The following is a 21,134-nucleotide window of genomic DNA, read 5'->3' as shown; positions in this document are numbered from 1 at the left end:
GGTAAAGGACAATCAGGGATTCTGCAGTGAGTATTTGAAGGCATTAAATTAGTAGTCACAGTCTATAACTTCTGTAGTCAGTGGGTATAATGTAGTCAGTAGAGACTGTGCACTGGATAGTTGGGGGCTGTGCAGTGGGCAGGGCCCTTTACCCTGCTCTCATTTTTTAACCTCATCTCCCCCAGAACACTTGTATTTTAAACATTGTAATTGTTACTTTTACCTCTTGTTCTTCATTTCTGTTTTATAGAGTCAAAAATGTGTGAGAAGCAGAAAAGGGAACACTATCCAAGAAAGTTGCCAGAAGCACTAGCAGTGGGTTCTTTTTTTATGATAGCCCTGATGTCATTTAGTGCTTCTATAGAAGCCCCACTTTGGAGACTGTTGAGTAGTATAATTCCTTTAGAAGGGCAATTTTATTTTTTTCCTATTCCTTTAATAAGAGAACTACCCATGTATGTTACCACCTTAGCCTCCTTCATCCCACTAATATGTCTCTTGATTGGAGTCTAATAAGGTGACCCAAGTATATACAAAGTTCATAATATTTCTGCTGTGTCATGGATGAGAATACAAGTTTTCTCTTTTGCCATTCACCTTTCCCCCAAACCTTCAGTTATGGGCTAATGAGCTTCCAATATTCAGAAGTAGAAGCCATATCATGTCTGCAGGTTTCTATCCCTGAACCTCAGTTGGTTTTGTCTCTCTGGATACTGCACTACAATGACTCTTCAGGTCTCCATGTTCTCAGGTTTAAAGGATGAAAATGCAGAAACGCTTGGGACCATTTTCTACATTTTAGGTTTGTGTCATTATGGGCAGAGTATACATCTGTGTACAGATGTATGTATGTTGTATGTATGTGAGAAGGTCCAGGGTCAATGCTGGGTGTCTTTCCTCAGGAGATGATCACCTAATTTTTTGAGACAGATTTTCTCACTGGGCCATGAAGCTTCTTAATTCAGCTAGTCTGCCCAATCAGTAAGCCACAGGGATTCTCCTGCACACACACACACACACACACACACACACACACACACACACACATACATGAACATGTGAACACAAAGAGAGGAAGATGGAGGGAGGAAGACAAGAGAAAGGAAAAGAGAAGGAAAGAGAAAGGGAGGACTTAAGGCCTGCACAATCACCATGACTTTATTTCTATGAGTGCTCTAAACTAAATTTATAACCTTATTTTTAAAGATCAAGCACTTTACCAGCTAATCTACCTCCATGTACTCTCTGTGTACTGTAAATAATTAATGTTAGTATCTATATAATATGGGGCAATGTAGTATCCTTATAATATGGGGCAACTATAAGCTGTCTCAGTTTAGGTATTAAAAAATTTAGAGCCAACTATTAAAATTATGGCCAGAACAAGACCATTGACAAACACATATTCTTCCTAAGGAACTTTCTTAGTCTCTGTGCTTCTCATATAATTCTTTAGTAAGGAGCCTTTCTACTTAAACACAGAAGAAAAGTTCATTCTCCTTCAGCATCAAGGAAGTATCACCCACAAATTAGCTACAGGTAAATGATACCACTTGACTTTTCTTTGCTTGCTTGATTTTGTGGTTTATGAAAAGTTTATGTTCTTTTCTTCAGAATAAAAGATATGAATATAATTGTTCCATTAAAAAGTACAAAAAATGCTGTTAGTTTTACAGACATGAAGATGGTCTACTGCCTGCAGGACTGCTTCCTTTCTAGCAGATGTGTTTACAGCATTTTCCTAGTCTCTGAGACTGAAGCAAAAGTGTTTGGCAAGAATATTTATTAACAAAAAGACAAAGACACATTGAATTTTATAAGACAGGAAAATAAATTTTTTGTAAAATGTAGAGGGTTTTGTCTAGACAGTTTAATTTCATCCTTTAAACAAATAAAAGACTTGTTTTTCTTCAAAAAAAAAAAAAGATATGAATCAAGGAAACCAAACCATCGTCTCCGAATTCATCCTCCTTGGTTTCTCCAACCAGGCTGAGAAGCAGAAACTCATCTTTTTGCTTTTCCTCAGTATGTACTTGGTCACTGTCGTTGGAAATGGGCTCATCATTCTGGCCATTGGCTTGGATATACATTTACATACACCCATGTATCTCTTCCTTGCCAACCTATCCTTTGCTGACATTTCTTCCTCTTCTACTTCAGTCCCCAAAATGCTGATAAATATTCAGACCAAGAGTCAGTCCATTTCCTATGAAGGCTGCATTACACAGATGTACTTTTCTATTGTATTTGTTGTCATTGATAATTTTCTCTTGGGTGTCATGGCTTATGACCGCTTTGTGGCCATCTGCCACCCTCTGAATTACACAATCATCATGCACTCCAGATTCTGTCTTTTGCTCACTGTTTGCCCATGGATTCTTAGCAATGGTGTTGCCCTGACACATACTCTTCTGGCCAATCAATTGGTTTTCTGTAACCACAACACCATCCAACACTTCTTCTGTGACTTGGCCCCTCTGCTCAAACTTTCCTGCTCAGATGCAATGATCAATGAACTTATGAAATTTATTGTGGGTTTATCAGTCATCACTTTTCCTTTTGCTCTTATCCTCTTCTCCTATGTCCGCATTATCAGGGATATACTGAGAATTTCATCCACAGAGGGAAAGTGGAAGGCCTTCTCTACCTGTGGTTCTCACCTGACAGTCGTAATACTCTTCTACGGAACGATTGTAGGGGTTTACTTTTTCCCTTCATCCACTCACCCTGAGGACACAGACAAGATTGGCGCAGTGCTCTTCACTGTGGTGACACCCATGATGAACCCTTTCATCTATAGCTTGAGAAATAAGGACATGAAAGGTGCCTTGAGAAAGCTCATCAATAAAAGACATTTCTTCCCTTTGATGTCATGAGCACTTGAACTCTTGACTTACATAACTAGATGAATGATAGAATCAAAAGTTTGTATAATAGTTATGTTGGCCAACTTTTAGTGACTCTTTGTTTATCTGCCCAATTGCCTCCTACTCCAACCTCTTAAGGGTAGGTGCATTTTGAAGAGTTCTGGTATTAGAAATGAGACCTGTCATCTACATGGTAAGTCACAACAGAAACAGAAACTAGATAACAATGTATACTACTGCAAACTTTGATACAAATTGTTTATGTTTTGTTTATGTTGACTTGCATTGGAAACTTCATGGCTACAGATGGGTCTTTGTAATATCCTACTTATTCCTCACCTGAGATATTCATGATTAAGAGAAGATGTTGAATGAAGTTTGCTCAATAGGGAAGGTAGAAGATATGCGGGGAGTTGGGGGGAGGGAAAAGAATATGATTAAATGATATTGAAAGAAAATTTAAACACTAAATTAAGTAAATAAATTTTAAAATAAAAATTAAAAAAAGAGAGAGAAAGAACTGACAAGCTCAAATGAGAAGATCTTCAGTTCAGGGTTTCCTTGAGTATTTCTTGGACTTGATAGTTATATATGCACTTAAGACAATGTGTTTTCTAGTGTAGCTGTACCTCATCAAGCAGAGGTTTCCAATCAATTATGTTTCTCATGAATGGAAATTAATTGCAGTAGAATTTTGACCAAAGTTTAAACAGTTATCTGGCTGAAAAAGATTTCAAAAAAAGATTTTATCCTTATCTTTCATACCTCCCCTGGATCAACAATTCAACTCTTCCAAGAGCCAGGTACTTTTATTTTATAATATGCTTGGCTATCTAGGAAATATGATTTAAATTGGTTTGTATATCTTTGGGCCTGACATCCTAATCTATATTTCCTGGCTTATAAATTTTGTGTAAGATTAGAAACTATACTCCATTTGTAGTAAATCATGAGATATGAAAAGATTAACTTGACCAATAATAGAGTTGTGGTTGGCCTAATAATGTGTAATTGAAAGAAATAGTTTTACAAATTTTCATAATGACCTTGATGAGTTCTCACAAAGAAAAGGTTTGGATGTATGTCTAAATGTCTGCATTTTCCAGAATAATTCTTCAACTCAATATTTTCACAAACATTCTTCAAGAAATTTTTTTTACCAGTCTTGAGAGGTGTTCCAGAGATTAAAAGAATGAATATCCACAGTATAATTTTATTACCAAAGGAAACAAAAAATAAATATAATTTTGCATCATTTTTAACATCAATAAGGAAAGGCAACATTTGGGCCACTACTAAAGTCATTAATCAAGGAAGTGTGCATAAATATTCTATTAAGTTTGCATTTTATCCTATTTTTAATCAATTGTACTAGCCATGCTGAGAAAAACCTATCTATGCTTTGTAAACACATCACAAATGACCTCTGTCGTCTAACTATAAATAGCATGATTGTAAGTTCATTCTTAAATGGATGGCTAAACACATATGGGTGTCTGAACAGCATTAATTGGATTCAGTAAATTATTAAGAGTAAATAAATAAATAGAAGACATGAAGCTTGGAGAAAGATACTAGTTGGTAGAATGTGGTAGTAGATGGATATGGTTAAAATACTTTGAATAAGTGTACAAAACTTTTAAGGAATAAAAATGTTTAAAGGAATTTAAACTTTTGATCTGCTATCATTCCTATTGTCTGCCAATAATTTCTTCAATTTTCACTTCTAAATCAAGCAAAAATTACTTCATAATAGGTTTTAAAGAAGTAAACATATCACACTTCTTTCCACATATTTTTCTACTTGTTTGTATATCTCTATTTGTTTTATTCTTTGAAGAATTCATACATGCATAAATTTATCATGATGCTAACCTCAAATAGCTCCTGCTGCAAACTCTCACACATGCCAGTATAATTCTATCCAAACTTTATTTACTTTTTAATAGTCTATTTAATACCATTAGTATGCCTGTTTGAACATGAGTGTTGTTTGGAGATCTAATGTAACATGTGTAACATACCAGTGGGTACTTACAAAGAAAAATGACTCTATATCTCCCAGCAGCCTTTAATTAAAAATATATTCTCATATGTGAATGGGACCTCAGGAGTTCTTCCCCTTTCCATGATGGAAATCTTAAACAACTTGATCTTCTGCAGATATTATAGAGGAATTTAAAGCTGCTTTGAGTTCATATGAGTGAAAGAGCCATGTCATGTCTAGGAGACAGCATTCTATAGCCTTATTCTTCATTCTCTAGCTGTTATGATTTTTACACCTCTTCTTCAATGATAGTCCATGACTCTTGAGACAGGAGCTGATATTAGAATATAAAATTACCTAAATACCCAGAAATGGATAAAGTGATATATAAAATATGGTTTTTGGTATGCTACTCAGTCTTAAATATAAAAAAGAAGGAAATCCAATCATATATAACATGAATATTGTTGCGACCGCCTCGACCAGCAAGGAAGACACAACACTTGACTCTTCTTTCAGCAGTTTATTCAGGAACCTTGAACAATCTTCTGACCCTGGGGAAAGCCAGCCCACAGCTTAAATAGCCTCTGGGTAGCCAACCCCAGCAAGCCACGTGGGAAATGGAAGCAAGCCTGATCACAAGTCTTGACCATAAATGGAGTTGTTTACAATTAGAGAGCACTCACCGATGGGGGGGGGGGGGTGGAAGGCACAAGCCGGAGCCATCTTTAAGGCATGACACTATGCAGTTCTCTACAGTTTCCCCTTTATGTTTTTAGACACCACAGGTAAGAGTAGGGGCCTGCTCTCTGTGAAACAACAGCCCTGTACTGATCCTCCTTAAGTGTCTTCCATGCAAAGAGTGCCAGACTGGCTCGATGCCATTTGCCAGAGGTGGGGTCTTGGGCATCAACCCACATGCAGCAGGCGTGCCCTTCTCAAGGTTGGCAGATAGCCGTCCTTGAGTGCAGTGCCTTGCCTCGCACCCTGAATGTGTCAACTCACTATTTCATGGTAGCTAACCATGCATGGGGAGATTGGCCAGCCTCTATGGCCATAAAGGCTTGTATTATCATGGCTGCATTGCGACACTGAGAGCCTCTAATCTGACAGATACACCACAGACAGGCTAGGGAGACCAACACCATAAGGCCAGCTAATGCTCCTAAGCCTGCCCACTCCTTCAGGTGATTCATAGCCACAGAGATCCAGGACAAGAGTTCTTCAGTCATGCCAGGATCCACTTGAGTAGAATTCACAGTAACGATGGCCACCCTCAGCTGTTCCATCATGGTTTCAAATTCTCCAGTCCAGTTACCTAGGAGATAACTAGACAACTGTTTAGACAAATTTGCAGCACGGGTAAAATTCTCATATTGTATACTAGTCACACAAAGCCCAGCATATTTCCATTGACAGCCAAGTTGAGCGATTTGTCATAGGGTATCGATCTGCTCCTGCACAAGGTCAATCCTTTGATTGACCACCATCAAACCTCCTTTCAGTTGCTGAGAGGTTATCTAGGGTCTGAGCAGTCTGCACGGTATGGCTTATGGCTATAGCCGCAGTGGTAGCTCCAGCAGCCGCCAATGAAATAGCAGTAACAATGGCAGCGGTGATCCCAAAGTCTCTGAACAAGGTCATGGCATGGGGAACATCAACAGGCACAGGCATCCAGCGAGGCATGCAAGTAACCAATGCATATCTGAACTCACGAGCATTCCAGCATTGGGCATAAATTCAAGTGACAATCATGATGCTCCTCATGTTGAACTCTTCTAGTCTAACACTCTGGCACCCACACCGGATCTTGTTGGTCCTGTGGGAAAACACAAACAGAGCCTCGTGCCCATGTCAGCATGGGATCGGGCCCTGTCAGGATATCCTTCCACTTGACCATCCCTGTAGCAGGGCCATGGGGGTCCTGATGTCTATCAGCTGCAGAACGACCTTGAGCATCCAAATTTAAAAAATTTATAGTAAATAAAGCAAGGGAAAGTCTCTCTTTTGGGGTACGACCGTGGCCTATTCCCCCTTCTTGTTTTTGTAGACATTCTTTTAAAGTGCGCTGAGCATGCTCTACAATACCTTGTCCTTGAGGATTGTATGGCAATCCATGAACAAGCTGCACCTCCATTTGTCAACAAAAGGAGGCAAACATTTGACCTGCGTAAGCTGGTCCATTGTCAGTCTTTAATTGTTGAGGTTTGCCCCAGGCAGCCCAAGCTTCCAGGCAATGGGCAATGACATTGTGCGCCTTTTCTCCAGTCAGAGGCATGGCGTGTATTACACCTGAACAGGTGTCCACAGAAATATGTACATACTTTATATTTCCAAACTCAGATATATGTGTCACATCCATTTGCCAGATTTTTAGAGGGAGTAGACCCCGTGGATTTATTCCAATACTGGGTGGATGTTGATGAGTCACACATTGAGAGCAATCTAAAATTACTTGTCGAGCATTGCTCGAAAGAGATGAAATTTCTGTTGTAATGTTTTAGCATTAACATGAAAAGTCTTGTGAAAAGTTCTCGCCTTCTCCAAGGTAGAACTCATGAATATACATTCCATCCTAGTCCACTGATCAACTATATCATTTCCTTTACTCGAGGGTCCTGGCAGACCTGTATGGGCTCTAACATGCTGGATGTAAAAACAGTTTCTTCTCTGCCAAATTAAATGTTGTAATTGCTGAAACAAAAGGCAAACTGGACTGGAGCTTTTAATAGGTCTAGCTACTTCTAAAATTTTAAGGGCATTAACAACATAAGCAGAATCTGATATTAAATTGAAAGCAAAAGGACAGACCTTAAAAAATTCAACTACAATCTTTAACTCCACAATCTGAGGGGAACCAGGTTGGAACTGATGCAGCATAGGTTATTGTTTATCTATCCTATACACTCCACAGCCTGTCTTAGATTCATCTGTGAATACATTTGGGGCCATGGAAATAGGCTGTGATGATGTTATTTTAGGAAATATCACAGGATGCTCTTTAAAAAATCCCAACAATGGATGATTGGGATCATGGTTATCTATGGTGCCATCAAAACCACATTATAAAATGGCCCAATCATCTATCGTAGCACACAAAATCTTAGCCTGATGGCTGGAATAAGGCACTATAATGGCAATGGGGGCAGTCCCCCAAAATTGTAAACACTGTTGAATTCCGGTCAGGGCTAAAGTTCCTACAGCAGTAGGATAATGCTCAAGAGATTTGGCTGGAGATATATTGGGATAAATCCAAAGCAATGGCCCATTTTGCCATAACAGCCCCGTAGGCTGGTGATATGAAGGAAGAATGCACAAAACAATGTCTTGGCCCTCTTAAATCCTTTGTAGAAAGGCATCTTGTAATCTACTCTCCACCTTCCTCAATGCCTCTCATGCCTCATTAGTCAGTTGCCTTGGAGAATGCAAAGCGAAATCTCCATTTAAAACATTATATAAGGGTTTTAACTCATAATTTGGTAACTTCAAATAACATCGAATCCAATTTATATCACCTAACAACTTTTGAAAATCATTCAGGGTCCTTAAATTATCTTTTCTCAATTCTACCTTTTGTGGGATAATTTGCTTCTTACAAATTCGTGCTCCTAGATAATTGACAATTTTATTCTTTTGTACCTTTTCAGGGGCTATAAACAATCCCTTCTTTTCAAGCAATTTAACTAACTCCACATAGGCCTGGTCCAGCATTTGTTCACCCTTAGCAGCCAGCAATATGTCGTCCATATAATGAACGCATCTCAGAGCAGGGAATCTCTCTCGCAACGGTGCAATAGCCCCCCTTCATACAGCTGGCACATAGTAGGGGTATTGGCCATATCCTGTGGCAAAACAACCCACTCATATGTTTTATCTGGTCCTTAATGATTACGAGATAGAACAGTAAAGGTAAATCTCTCACTATCCTTGCGAAACAAGGTAATGGAGAAAAAACAATCTTTTATATCTATCACAATTACAGGCCAGGAAGCAGGTAGGGAAGACACCAGAGGCAGCCCACGTTGTACCGACCCCATGAGCTGCATCTGATTATTAATGGCCTCCAAATCATGCAATAGGTGACACTTCCCTGATTTTTTCTTAATTACAAAAATAGGGGTGTTCCAAGGGAAGATGGATGGCTTAATATGACCCAGGGTTAACTGTTCTGTTACCAACTCATTTGCAGCTGTTAATTTTTCAGAGGAGAGAGGCCACTGAGGAACCCACACTGGCTCCTTTGTTTTCCATGTAATGGTAATTCCCTCCCCAGTGGTCCCTAGGAAAAACCCCAGCCCCTGCCTAGAAGGGTGTTGCTGTACAGATAGAGGGTCTTTCTGCCCCTGCAATCTCTTTCCTAATCTGAAACTTGGATGAAAACCCATTTTTGTCATCGTCTATTGTGAAGCTAGGGAATACTCATTACTGAGTTTAAATCCCATGTCTTTCAGCAGATCCCTCCCCCACAAGGAAATGGGGAGCTCTAAGACATAAGGCTGAATACTCCCTGAATGGCCTTCATCATTGCTCCATTGCAGCTATCAAGCACTCATATCTGGGGCTTTTGCATAACCCAGGCCTTGTAAGGTTTGAGAGGAGGCTTGAATTGGCCATCCTGATGGCCAGTCCTTCTTGGCTCTGATGCTTTTGTCAGCACCTGTATCCAACAGGCCAAGAATGCATTTTCCATCTACCTTAAGCATTAAAACCGGCTGTTGGTTCATGTCAAGGGACAAAAAGGTTAAGTCTGTGCCTGAGGAGCCAAAACCTCTATTTCCTTTCTGCAGGATAGGCTTCAAACTGCCCATGAAGACTGGGAAGGAGTACAAACTGAGCAATCCGATCTCCAGGAGAAATTGAAGAAATACCTTTAGGTGACTCTGATAGGGCAGTTCAGCTAATCACATTCTGTTTTGGGGGCATACTGCCCTTAGGCTAAAGCTTGCCTATAAACCTAGCAAGCGCTCCCACTAGCTCTCTTTCACCTGGCTCATGCGTCCGGACGGATCATTTGGATTCTGGTGTAAGCTGTTGTAAGTCTTACTTCTGTTTATTAAAGCTGTATATTTTGTATTAAGATAGTCTGGGGACTTTTCATTACCAATCGCCCTGCGGCATCATGACTCTATGATAATTTTGACTATTCCAGTATAATCTGGATCTAAAATTCCAGGATGAACTCTTAGAGCCCTCAATGTTGTGGAAGACCTCCCTATAAGTAACCCTACTGTTCCTGGATCAAGAGGCCCCTTAAAATCTGATTCCACAAGCTGGACCCCCATTTGGGGAGTTAATAAGAGTCTGGTGGTGGCACAGAGGTCCAGTACTACTGAGCCTGCAGTGACTCTCTGCGGTCCCTCGGATGTCGGAGAGTAGGCCACGCCCCCTGGCATGTGTCCTTGTTCTGACTCTCAACTGCCCCATATATTTGCGGGTCCTAGGGGTGAGGGCCCCGCTGCCCGTTATTTGGATGGGAGCTTGCAGGTGTCTTAGGCAAAGGCTGGCCATTTATATCCTTTACAGACCGGCACTCATTTGCCCAATGCTTCCCCTTTAAACATGTTGGACATACATCTGGCTGAGCTAGAAGTTGGCCACCAGGCCCTTGAAGGGCACCTCCTCTTTCTAGACACTGCCGTTTTAAATGTCCCACTTTGCCACACTTGAAGCAGGCACCTGAAGTTGCTGTTTTCCCTTGTGTCAGCTGAACAACTGCTGCCACTAGACCTGCATTAGTAAGCGGCCCTCCCAACTCTCTACAAACCTTCATCCATTACTCAAGGCCTCGGCTTTTGTAAGGGGTTATAGAATTTCTACATTCCCTCATGCATTGTTCATATACCAGCTGTTTTATTAATGGCATAGCCTGATCTGGATCCCTGAAAAGCCTACCTGCAGCCTCAACCATGCGAGCGACAAATTCTGAAAATGGCTCAGTGGGGCCCTGCAAAATCTTAGTAAGATTGCTGCTCACTTCCGCTTTGTTAGGCAAGGCCTTCCAGGCTCTAATGCCAATTCTATTAACTTGTTCAAAGACTTGAACTGGGTACCTGGTCTGCTGATTGATAAAGCGACCCTGGTCAAGTAGCATGTCCCTGTCCCAAACATGGTTTCCTGCTGCTTGATTGCCAGCTGCTTCCTCATTTGCAAACTCTATCAAAAAGGCTCTCCAGTCTAGATATTGTCCTGGGCTTAAACATGCATGAGCAAGCCCACTCTACTCACTGGGCGTCATGCAGTACCTGTTCAGGGCTTCTACCTGTGCCATCGTAAAGGAGGCGCTAGTCCTATAAGTTCTTACAGAATCAGCAAGGGATTTAATAATCTTAAAATCTAAAGGTTCCTCATATCTGTTCCCCTGTGGATCCTGAAACACTGGATATGCTAGTCGCAGCTCAGTTCTCACCGCTTTCCAGTCGCCCGGACAAAATGTGCATCTGGAGCCACCCTGACCTCCTTCCACATAAAGAGGGGGTGCTGAAGGCATTGCTTGGCATGAGGAAGGCTCGCAGCACTCCTCCCTCTTAGGGTCTGCCTTCTGTCTCCCTTTTTCTCTCTTTCTTATTCTTGTTCTCTCCATCTGTTATATGAGCACCTGTAGCTCTTCTTCTAAATCTATAGACTCTGAATTTTCTATGTCCTTCTCACTATCCACTTGTTCTGACCTCTCCTCCTGTAACATCTCTAAAGCGGCCTGTCTATTCTCTACTGCCTCACTACATCGTTGGTCCTCAAGACAGCCCCTGACGAGTTTCCAGATGGGTCTCACACCACCTTTAAGAGTCCCCTGTTCAAAAGCAAAGTCTAGATCTTTTCCTAGTATCTCTCATGACGGGATCATCAGACTCCTGGAGACTGCGAACCATGGTGCAATGGCATCACACTCCTCTAAAAATTTTTCTAAGATACTCCTTTTAATCTTTAAATTCTTAGAATGAAGCAGCTCACTAAGAGCCAAAAAATTGGGTGCAACTGAGAAGCGCCCATATCCAAGCTAGTAATGTTTTCTCTTAAACTTTAACTTTCAGTTCACTGTTATGTAAACTCTCCCGGCTCTCTCTCTACCTACAGAGGAGAGCAAACTACCCGCTTTTGTAGCAGATTCCCACCTTATCTGGGAACTTACCAGTGCACTGCCCTGATTGCAGAAAGTTCTGAGTCCTCGATAAGAGATTCGCTGTACGGGCCACCACTTGTTGTGACCACCTCGACCAGCAAGGAAGACATAACACTTGACTCTTCTTTCAGCAGTTTATTCAGGAACCTTGAACAATCTTCTGACCCTGGGGAAAGCCAGCCCACAGCTTAAATAGCCTCTGAGTAGCCAACCCCAGCAAACCACGTGGGAAATGCGGATAGTTCAAGGTACACAGAAGCAAGCCTGATCACAAGTCTTGGCCATAAATGGAGTTGTTTATGATTAGAGAGCACTCACCAATCGGGGGGTGGGGGGGGTGGAAGGCAGAAGCTGGTGCCATCTTTAAGGTGTGGCACTACACAGCCCTCTACAGAATATAATAAAAATGTTATGCAAAATAGAATAATTTAGTCACAGAAAGGCAAATATTGAACTTATATGAATATCTAGAAATCAAATATATTTAAGCATAGAATAGAAAAACTTCTAGGTGTGAGGCACATAAGATTAAAGAAGTTGTATGGATGTTTCAAATACATGATTTTAACCAATTCTAGTTACTCATTGAACAACATTTTGCTTATATTCAAAAACCATGAAACATACACTTAAAAATGATGTAAGACGAAGATATCATTTTGTGCGTTGTCATTATAATTTAAAAAGCAAAATCAAATCATGACAAGTTTTGGTAAAAATTGTGAATAATCGGAATTCTCATGAATTGTTAACACTGTTGGATGGATTTTTAAATTATACAATTAGTTTAGTAAACAACTCAGCAATTGCCTAAAATATTAAATGCATACTGACCTTACAATCCAACTACTTCACCCTAGGTTTTGACCTAGTAGATCATAAAATAAATATCTACTCAAGACTCCCCACAGATATTAGTTGCAGTTTTATTTGTGATAGTCAAAAAAGTAGAAACAACCCCAATATTAAAAAAGAGATGAAGGAACAAACACAATATGTTACATCAATGGGATATAGTAATATTCAACAATAAGAAGTGATCTAGTATTATATACCAAAAATTAATGATTCTTAAAATTTTTATGTTGTAAAAAAGATGCATTGTTTCTTCTTGCTCTTTTATATGAATTTCTAAGAAATGGAGACTACTGCAACATGACAAAACAACTAACAATGGTTATTTGGGGTGTTGAAAGGGAGTGGTGAGAAAGGGCATTCAAATTATTAAGAGTATAAAGACACATTGATGAGAGAGATATTCATAAACACATTCACATATACATTCATGCTGAATATGACAATAGTTTCCTGAACTATTTGAAATATATTTCTGCTTCAAATTTTAAATTGTACAGTTTAAATATGTACAGTTTGCTATATATGAAATAAAGGAATGTTTAAAACATAGCAAGTCAGATCTAAAGACAGGTTCGTTGCGTGACTGTCTGGTAGCCGATTTCAAATTAACTACTTAGGAAGAGGTTTTGACCTAGGAAGCATTTGGGAAGGAATTTGGAAGATGTTAGCTCATAAGAGGCAATCAGGCTTACTCAAAGAGGCCAAATATTCCCCTAGATGTTGTACATAGACATACAATGAAAATCAAGCATATTCCAAAATTTCACATTTATGTCACATTTATAAGCTATCTTAAGGTGCCCCAATCAAACTCTATAAAGCAGGATATTTGATCACACTGTGAACCCTAAGATTATGTTATTTACTGAAAATACCTGCTTCTAGGTGCAATGTGAATCAGCCTTAGTACACACCTTTAATCAAAGACCTTTCTGCTTGAATATTGTAAACAAGATTAAATAAAGGCAATCATAGGTTAAGAGGTGGAGCAAGCAACTAGTTGACATAAATGAACATAAAATGATTAAGAAAAAATACATAGAGGATAACAGGAAATCAAGAGGACAGATATAGAGAGGCACAGAAAGTAGAAGGAAGAGACATTTTAATTTGAAGAAACTTATTTGAAATGACATAGGACAGGGAGGCCTGTCAGATGTTGGTGGAGGAGGAAGGTCAGATGAGTGCTTTCTCTGCCTCTCTGAGATGGCAGGCTTTCACCTCAGTATCTGAATTTTGGGTTTTTATTGGTAAAATCAAACGATTGAAATTTTTTTAAAAAACAGCATTTGGTGTTTCAATGTATGGTGTGACCATATGGACAGAGAAATCACACCAGCTGTGGACAAATTGAGAAGCTAACAGATTTGATAAGAGACCTGGGAAGTCCTTAAGGAGACAGTTAATTAATATTAAAAGAGAAAAACCCTTCTCATGTTAAGGATGGAAAATATTGTAATATAGTGCACTGGACCCTGCATAATGCTATTTTAGATGACTTGAAAAAGGAGCAGAAAATGAAAGGATAAACGACTTACAGACATTGACATAATGCCTATCACAGTTACTAAATCTGTCTGCTAATCTATATTCTTAATATCCATAGTGATTTTTGTGGCAAATTTGAAGAGTAGATTGATAAGACACAAACATTAAAAGGACTGATAAATGAAAAGAAGAAAAAATACTCAGATACAAAAAGAGTAATTTAGACAAGGTTATTAGAAAACCAACCTTAGTTTAACCAGTTACTATACAAGAACTACCAGCAGATCTAGGCAGCCCCAATGTCAAAGAGAAGTTAAATGTAATCCTGTAGAAATATTAGATTTGATAAAATTTGTGGAAGCACTCATTCTATATGGTTTTCATTCACTCTATATTAAGCAGATATTAAATTTATGGTTAGGTCATAATTGAATTATCCTTCAAGAATGGAAAGATTTACAAAACAGCAGCTTGGAAGCTAGTCTTCAGTTACAATGGCAAGCATGGTAAAAAAGGAAGTTAGGGCCATAGAACAATGACATAGGGCTAGAGCTGTTAATATTTCCAAAGATCAGTTGCTAGGTGAAGGTCAACAGGCTAAGTTACAAAGGCAGTTCAATGATTTTTTGAAAAATAAACTACAGCTGTAAAAGGAATAGCATCAGAACCAGAAATCAAACAAATATTAATCAAATCTTTTGCTTTTGAAAGTGCTAATTCAGAATGAAAAAGGATGATTGGGTCTTTAAAGGCAAGATCAGCAGCAATTGGTAAATGGGTTAGAAAAATGGCATATCAAAGTTCACAATTATGATGTTACTCTCATAGGAGAAGTAATTTCTAAATACTTTAAGAAAAAAACAAAATATTATAATTGTGGTAAGCAAGGTCATTTGAAAAGGTATTATAGGCAAGGCATTCCAAGTAACAATGTTTTTTCTATTGATAATGAAAATGGAGGTCCCGTTCTTATGAAATATGGGCAAAGACTGTCATTGTAATAAAGAATACAGATCAACAAGGTAAAGGCAAGGTAACCCTTTGTCATCAGAAAATGCCCTAAAAGACTTCCTACTAGTCCCCCTGATATCAAATTGGATTCAGTTATTCCCTGTTAGCATGAAAGACACTCATCCACAGAGCGATGAAAAGAATTAATGCCTGTTGTTGAAAATAATAGTGCTCTGGATGTAATCAAGTTCAGAAAATTTCAGTACACAAAACAAAAGTCCAGGAGTGCTGAGAAAACAAGTTATTTTAACATACTGCTATAAATAATCAGACACCAAAGCTAAAATTACAAAATAAAATGGCATTGAAATTTAAGGCTCAGTTGACAGAGGAGCAGATATAATAATATTTTCCACAAAATATTGGCATCGGCATTGACCTCTTCAGGAAGTAAATATTCAGCTTCTAGGGATAAGAACTTTGCCTCAGGTAAAATAAATTGCAAGATGTGTCAAGTGTACAGAGCAAGAAGAAAAAATACGACAGTTAAAGCTTATGAGTCTAATACAGCTCATATTTCAATTTATAGGGACCTGATTTGTTGCAGTAATGGAAAAGACAGGTTAACATTCCCCCAGTCTTAGAAACAAGCCATAAAATAAAGAACACTTCTGAGAAAAAAGTATTGAAAGGTAATATCAAGAATAGTCACAGACTGTTCGGGTTACTTACAAGCAGGACATAAAAGCTGATAGACTTTCAACATATCAACTTCCCTAGCTCTAAAATTGTTATATACTAACTCTATGTTGGGGCACAATGGCCTTTGACATCAGAAAAATTGTAGGAACTAGAACTGCTGGTATAGGAGCAGCTAAATATTCAACATATTGAAGAATCGACTTGTCCTTGGAATTCTCCTTTATTTGTCATTTAAAAAGATCTGGAAAAACAGAGAATATTAACATATTGATTAAGTTATTCTGGATGACTCAGAATTAATTTTGCTTTTTATGAAACTCAAACAAGTAATCAGAAATACATCCAGTGTATATAACACACATCAGATCCCATACCTGTCTACCAGGCCGTCTAGCACAAGATAATGATGAAATTGTTCAGAGACTAATAAGAAAGTGCTAGGAGCCTCTGAATTTCATAAGAAGCACCATGTATTTTGAGAATTTAAATCATATTTTAAAACTTTCTGTTTTATTTATTTTACATCCAACCACAGTTTCCCCCTCTCTTCTTTTCTGACATTCTCTCCCTGCACCTCCCTTCTACCTCCCATTCCACTCCTACTCCATATCCATTCAGAAAGAGTAAGGCCTCCCATGGGAGTCAACAAAGCATGGCATATCAATTTGAGGCAGGACCAAACTCCTTCCCCTTACAACAAGATGAGTAAGACATTCTACTGTAGAGAATTGGTGGTTCCAAAGTGCCAGCTCATGTGTCAGGGACATGTACTGTTCACACTGCTAGGGGCCCCACAAAAGACCAATCTATACAGTGTTACCCACATACAGAGGGCCAAAGTCAGTCCCATGCCAAATACCTAGCTTTTGGTCTAAAGTCTGTGAACTATAAAAGACCAGGTTAATAGCAAAACTTTGAATATTTTCTGTCACTTGGCAACAAGTCAAGTATTTGACTAGCAGATGAGTTTCACAGAAATGACTGACCTTGAATAGCTTGAGCCATCTTTATTTATACTTTAAAAAAAGCATGTTTTTCCATACAAACAAATTTGTTTTTCCCAGTATTAACATCTGGCACAAACAAATGTGGCAAATATTTTCCCCCAACTTTTACATTAAAACATCCTTTAAACTAAGAACAACATTTATCATGTTGCTAGTTTGGCCAAAGGTGATAAAGATAGGCCCACATTTTAAGAACAATAACTTTCAAAGCTTAACAAAGCATAGTTACAGAAATAGGGGTGAATTGCCTCCAATCCTGTCAGCACTGAATCAGGACAGTTTCCAGTGTCTGGAGTGACAGCTGCTATCACAAGAAACCCAAGAAGCATCAGTTCCCAAAGAATTTTAGGGGAAAACATTTGAGAAAAGATGGGGTTTCCAGGAATGATCACATCTCTTCCATGGGTGACTGACATAATGACACTAAAAACTACCTAGAGAATCATCAATATCATGAGAAAGAAGACAGCATGCAGGCCACATAGTCCCACCAGTATTCTGTGCTGCCCCCAAATCCACTGGTCTTTGCTGAATGAGACTGTCCCTCTGGGCTTTGCCTCATCTGGAGACATGCTGAACAAACACTTGTACAGTGGTCTGAAACTAGGCCTCATGGATCCCAATACCTGACTATTTGTATATTGGAGCCTCAAAACTATAACTTGATTAAATGAGTTCACCCATTTGCCTTTAGGAAATTAATGACTAAAGAAGTTAGAAAATAGAGATTAACACTGAAATCTGGTAATAATTCATTCATGCAATAAACATGTGCAGAGTGTTTCCTATTTGTAGAGGATTTTTATATTAAGCACAGAGATTGACAAAGAATGTTCTGTTCTCATGTCATCTACTTTCCAATTTTGACTATAGTCTATATCAGAGACATAAAATATCTCATCATTTAATATGCAAGGAGCACATCGAGTAATAAGTCAGAAAGTGAAGGTGGGATGTTTGAGTCTATCTTAGAGTCTACAGAAGCCTTCCAAATGAGTGATGTTTGAGAAAAAATAAAACATAGAAACAAAGGAAAGATGCTGCTTGATAAGGGCCTTACAGAAACTAATTATGGCCTTCCAGAAATCTTTGATCTCCTCAGAGATTTCAAAATGGCCTCTTTTACCTCCTTATTCCTCAGGCTATAAATGAGTGGATTCAGTAATGGGGTCACCACCGTATAAAACACAGACACAACTCGGTCCCCCTCTGAGGACTGGTCTGCATTATCTCTCAGATACATGAAGATAAGGGTACCAAAGAAGAGAGCTACAGCAGTGAGGTGGGAGGTGCAGGTGGAGAAAGTCTTGGCCCTGCCTCCAGCAGAGCGGATGTTCGTGATGGCCACAATGATGAACAGATAGGACACAGAGATCACCACAATGCAAGCAGGCATGACAAAAATGGCAAAGACAATAATCACTACTTCCTGGATGTAGCTGTCCCCACACACAAGTTTTAACAGAGGAGGGAGGTCACAGAAAATGAAGTTAATCTCGTTGCTTCCGCAGAAGGAGAGAGTAAAAGCTGTGACAGTCCGAACAAAGCCACTTGAAAAACCAGCCACGTATGCCCCAAATACCAAGCCTAAACAGGCCTTCTCAGTCATAATGGTGACATAAAGCAATGGTTGACACACTGCCACATAGCGGTCATAGGCCATGATTGCCAAGAGGTAACAGTCAATGGAAGCAAAGAAGGTAAAAAGGAAGAACTGAGCTGCACAACGAACTTGAGAGATAGTTGTGCCATGTTCCCATAACACAGCCAGCATCTGAGGGGTGATAACAGAGGAGTAACAGATGTCCACAAAGGAGAGGTGGCTGAGGAAGAAATACATTGGGGTTTGAAGTCGGCGGTTCTTCTGGATCAGGATGATCATCCCTGTATTCCCCAGCAGAGTAGAGAGGTAGAAACTCAAAAATAAAAGGAAGAGAGGGAGCCCCCACTCAGGATGTTCAGTGAATGCAGTCAGAAAGAACTCAGTCACGAAGGTGTAATTCCTCCCAGCCATTCATCTAGAAGTTTACCTGTGAGGGCTAAGACAAGATCCAATGAAGAGACTCACAAGGGAAGATTAAGTTATTTCAAATAATAGAGCTTAAATTGAGTCTCTGATATGTGGTCTTTGACTACAACAAAGTTTGAAGACTAAGGAGGACTTACAGAAATGCAGAGCTGAATCTAAGATAAAACACAATGGATGTTTCTATTAGAGTAGGAATGGGGAGCAAGTAATCTTAGACTGACATCCTAGATCTTGTATTTACAACTGCTTTCCAATTAGCTACATTAGGTTATATGGAACACTTAACCTTTCTGAACCTTGATTTCTTCTGTCAAAAGACGTTAATATAGCCATATGCTGATTAAAACTGATTCTGGACACTGAAATGATAAACTACACTAAATAGGTATACAGTTGCTTGTTTAAATTTTAAGTGAGCATCTTCTGCTAACTGCCTCTCATTTGACTTTAAATAACCACTGTTACTACTTGCAAAATTTTATTAATAATAAAATTTAATATCAAATTGTATTTGTTTTCCAAGTGAAAGCATAATGTGAAACACTCAGAAATATTATCCTTGAAGAATAATTTCTTCTAGAAAAATCATGCAGATATATAGTTCTTTCAAAGAAGAACAATAAAACTAAAGCATAGTAAAAATAAATCTTCTGTATTTGAAAGCTTGTGAAGCTGTTTTTGATGGTAGTAGACACAAGAGGCCACAAATTTCAAGACAGAGATTTTAGGATTTCCAGACAATATTATCCTATGAGTTTTAAGTATCAGTGAACCTGCATTTCTGTAGCATACACCACTAAAATGCCATAGAAAAGTTCTGCTTTCAGTAGTATATTTGGAAATCTTCTGGGTTCAATTATTACCATGTCAGTGAATTACCAAAGAGGTGATTAAGTATATGTCTAACAAAACAAATAATACAAGGGATATTCCCAAGAATAGACTTGTGTCTAACTTTGTGTCTAATCCCAAGAACTTTGCAATGCCTAGCATTTTTGCATAAATAACATAATGAGAAATTATCATATTGATAATTTTGTATGATCTATTTGGTCACCAAAGGGATTAAAATATACAGCATATTATTTCATCTTCATGGTATCTGGTAACTTTTAAGTCCTTGAAAAGCATTCTTTCTACATGCATTATGACCATTAATGGAATTATGTTGTGCAACCAGAGAATTTCTTTTACCAGTCCTGTCCAAATGAGCATTTTGTATTTTGTAAACAAAGCAGCATGAGTCAAAAATTATTAGTCAAAAAGTATTATTCATCAACGATTGTCCCTAATTATAGAAATACTTATTTTCAGTTTTACTGTATGAATTCTTTACAAACAACTGCTGTCTTATTTTAAGCTGGTTGAATAATTAAGACTCTATATAAATGTAGGCACTCATACTCACACTAGCATTAGCCTTGCAACCAAGAGAGCAAGCATAAGCTCCTACAGGTATCTAACAAAGCCTCATGATGTTTGGTTGATTATTTTCAAAGTCTCTAGTAAAAGTTTAATAATAAACAACTTACATATTTGAAAGGAGAATAAAACAGAAAGTATTGTGCAGTCTAGTGTTAATGAACAAATGAGAAAATTTGAATGAAAGGAATTTACACTCTTTGAAAATGTTCTAGAACAGAGCTGTAAAGAATAACTGGAGATTTGAAAAACAGCTACTACTAAAGGCAGGCCAATGATGAACTGATCCGATGGGGTTGAGAACAGAGAAAAAAAACCATAAACACACAAACTGTGAGTTGTCTTTCCTGAATTCTGCTGGTACTTTTCTTCTTGGTGTGGTATTTCTACTTGTGGTCTGCCATTCCATGTGATTCCTTCATCCAGTTCACCTTGTGGAGCCTTCGGCAAGTCATACTTCCTTTCTGTCTTAATTTCCTTTGACTTTCTTCTTTTTTGTTAAAAATGCTGCTATTCCTTATATTTATAGCACTATGGTTGAAATGGGTCACAGCCAGTTCTTTTATGTCTTACTCTCACTGCAAGGAACCACTTCTCCCTCTCAACATTAGCAAAGCAATACATCCCTGACCTTGGTCTCCTGAGATTGCTTCATACTCTTTCTATAATAGTAGGGCTTAAGGAGCCAGCAAGTATCCCTAGGCTT

General features: G+C 38.7%; 2 protein-coding genes across 2 annotated transcripts; one reads left to right on the top strand and one right to left on the bottom strand.

Moving 5' to 3' along the window:
* Positions 1–1,928: 1,928 nt before the first annotated feature.
* LOC125397444 (olfactory receptor 1S1-like) lies at positions 1,929–2,876 on the top strand. Its single transcript, XM_048429851.3, has one exon. The coding sequence runs from the start codon at positions 1,929–1,931 to the stop codon at positions 2,874–2,876; it is 948 nt and encodes a 315-aa protein (XP_048285808.3).
* Positions 2,877–18,046: 15,170 nt separating this feature from the next.
* Or9q2 (olfactory receptor family 9 subfamily Q member 2) lies at positions 18,047–18,991 on the bottom strand. Its single transcript, XM_048429862.1, has one exon. It carries the CDS (start codon positions 18,989–18,991, stop codon positions 18,047–18,049), a length of 945 nt encoding a protein of 314 aa, XP_048285819.1.
* Positions 18,992–21,134: the final 2,143 nt, after the last annotated feature.

The sequence above is a fragment of the Myodes glareolus genome, chromosome 7, assembly GCF_982192425.1.
Source record: "Myodes glareolus chromosome 7, mMyoGla1.1, whole genome shotgun sequence".
Lineage (NCBI taxonomy): Eukaryota > Metazoa > Chordata > Mammalia > Rodentia > Cricetidae > Myodes > Myodes glareolus.
This window is presented reverse-complemented; position numbering and strand designations above follow the sequence as displayed.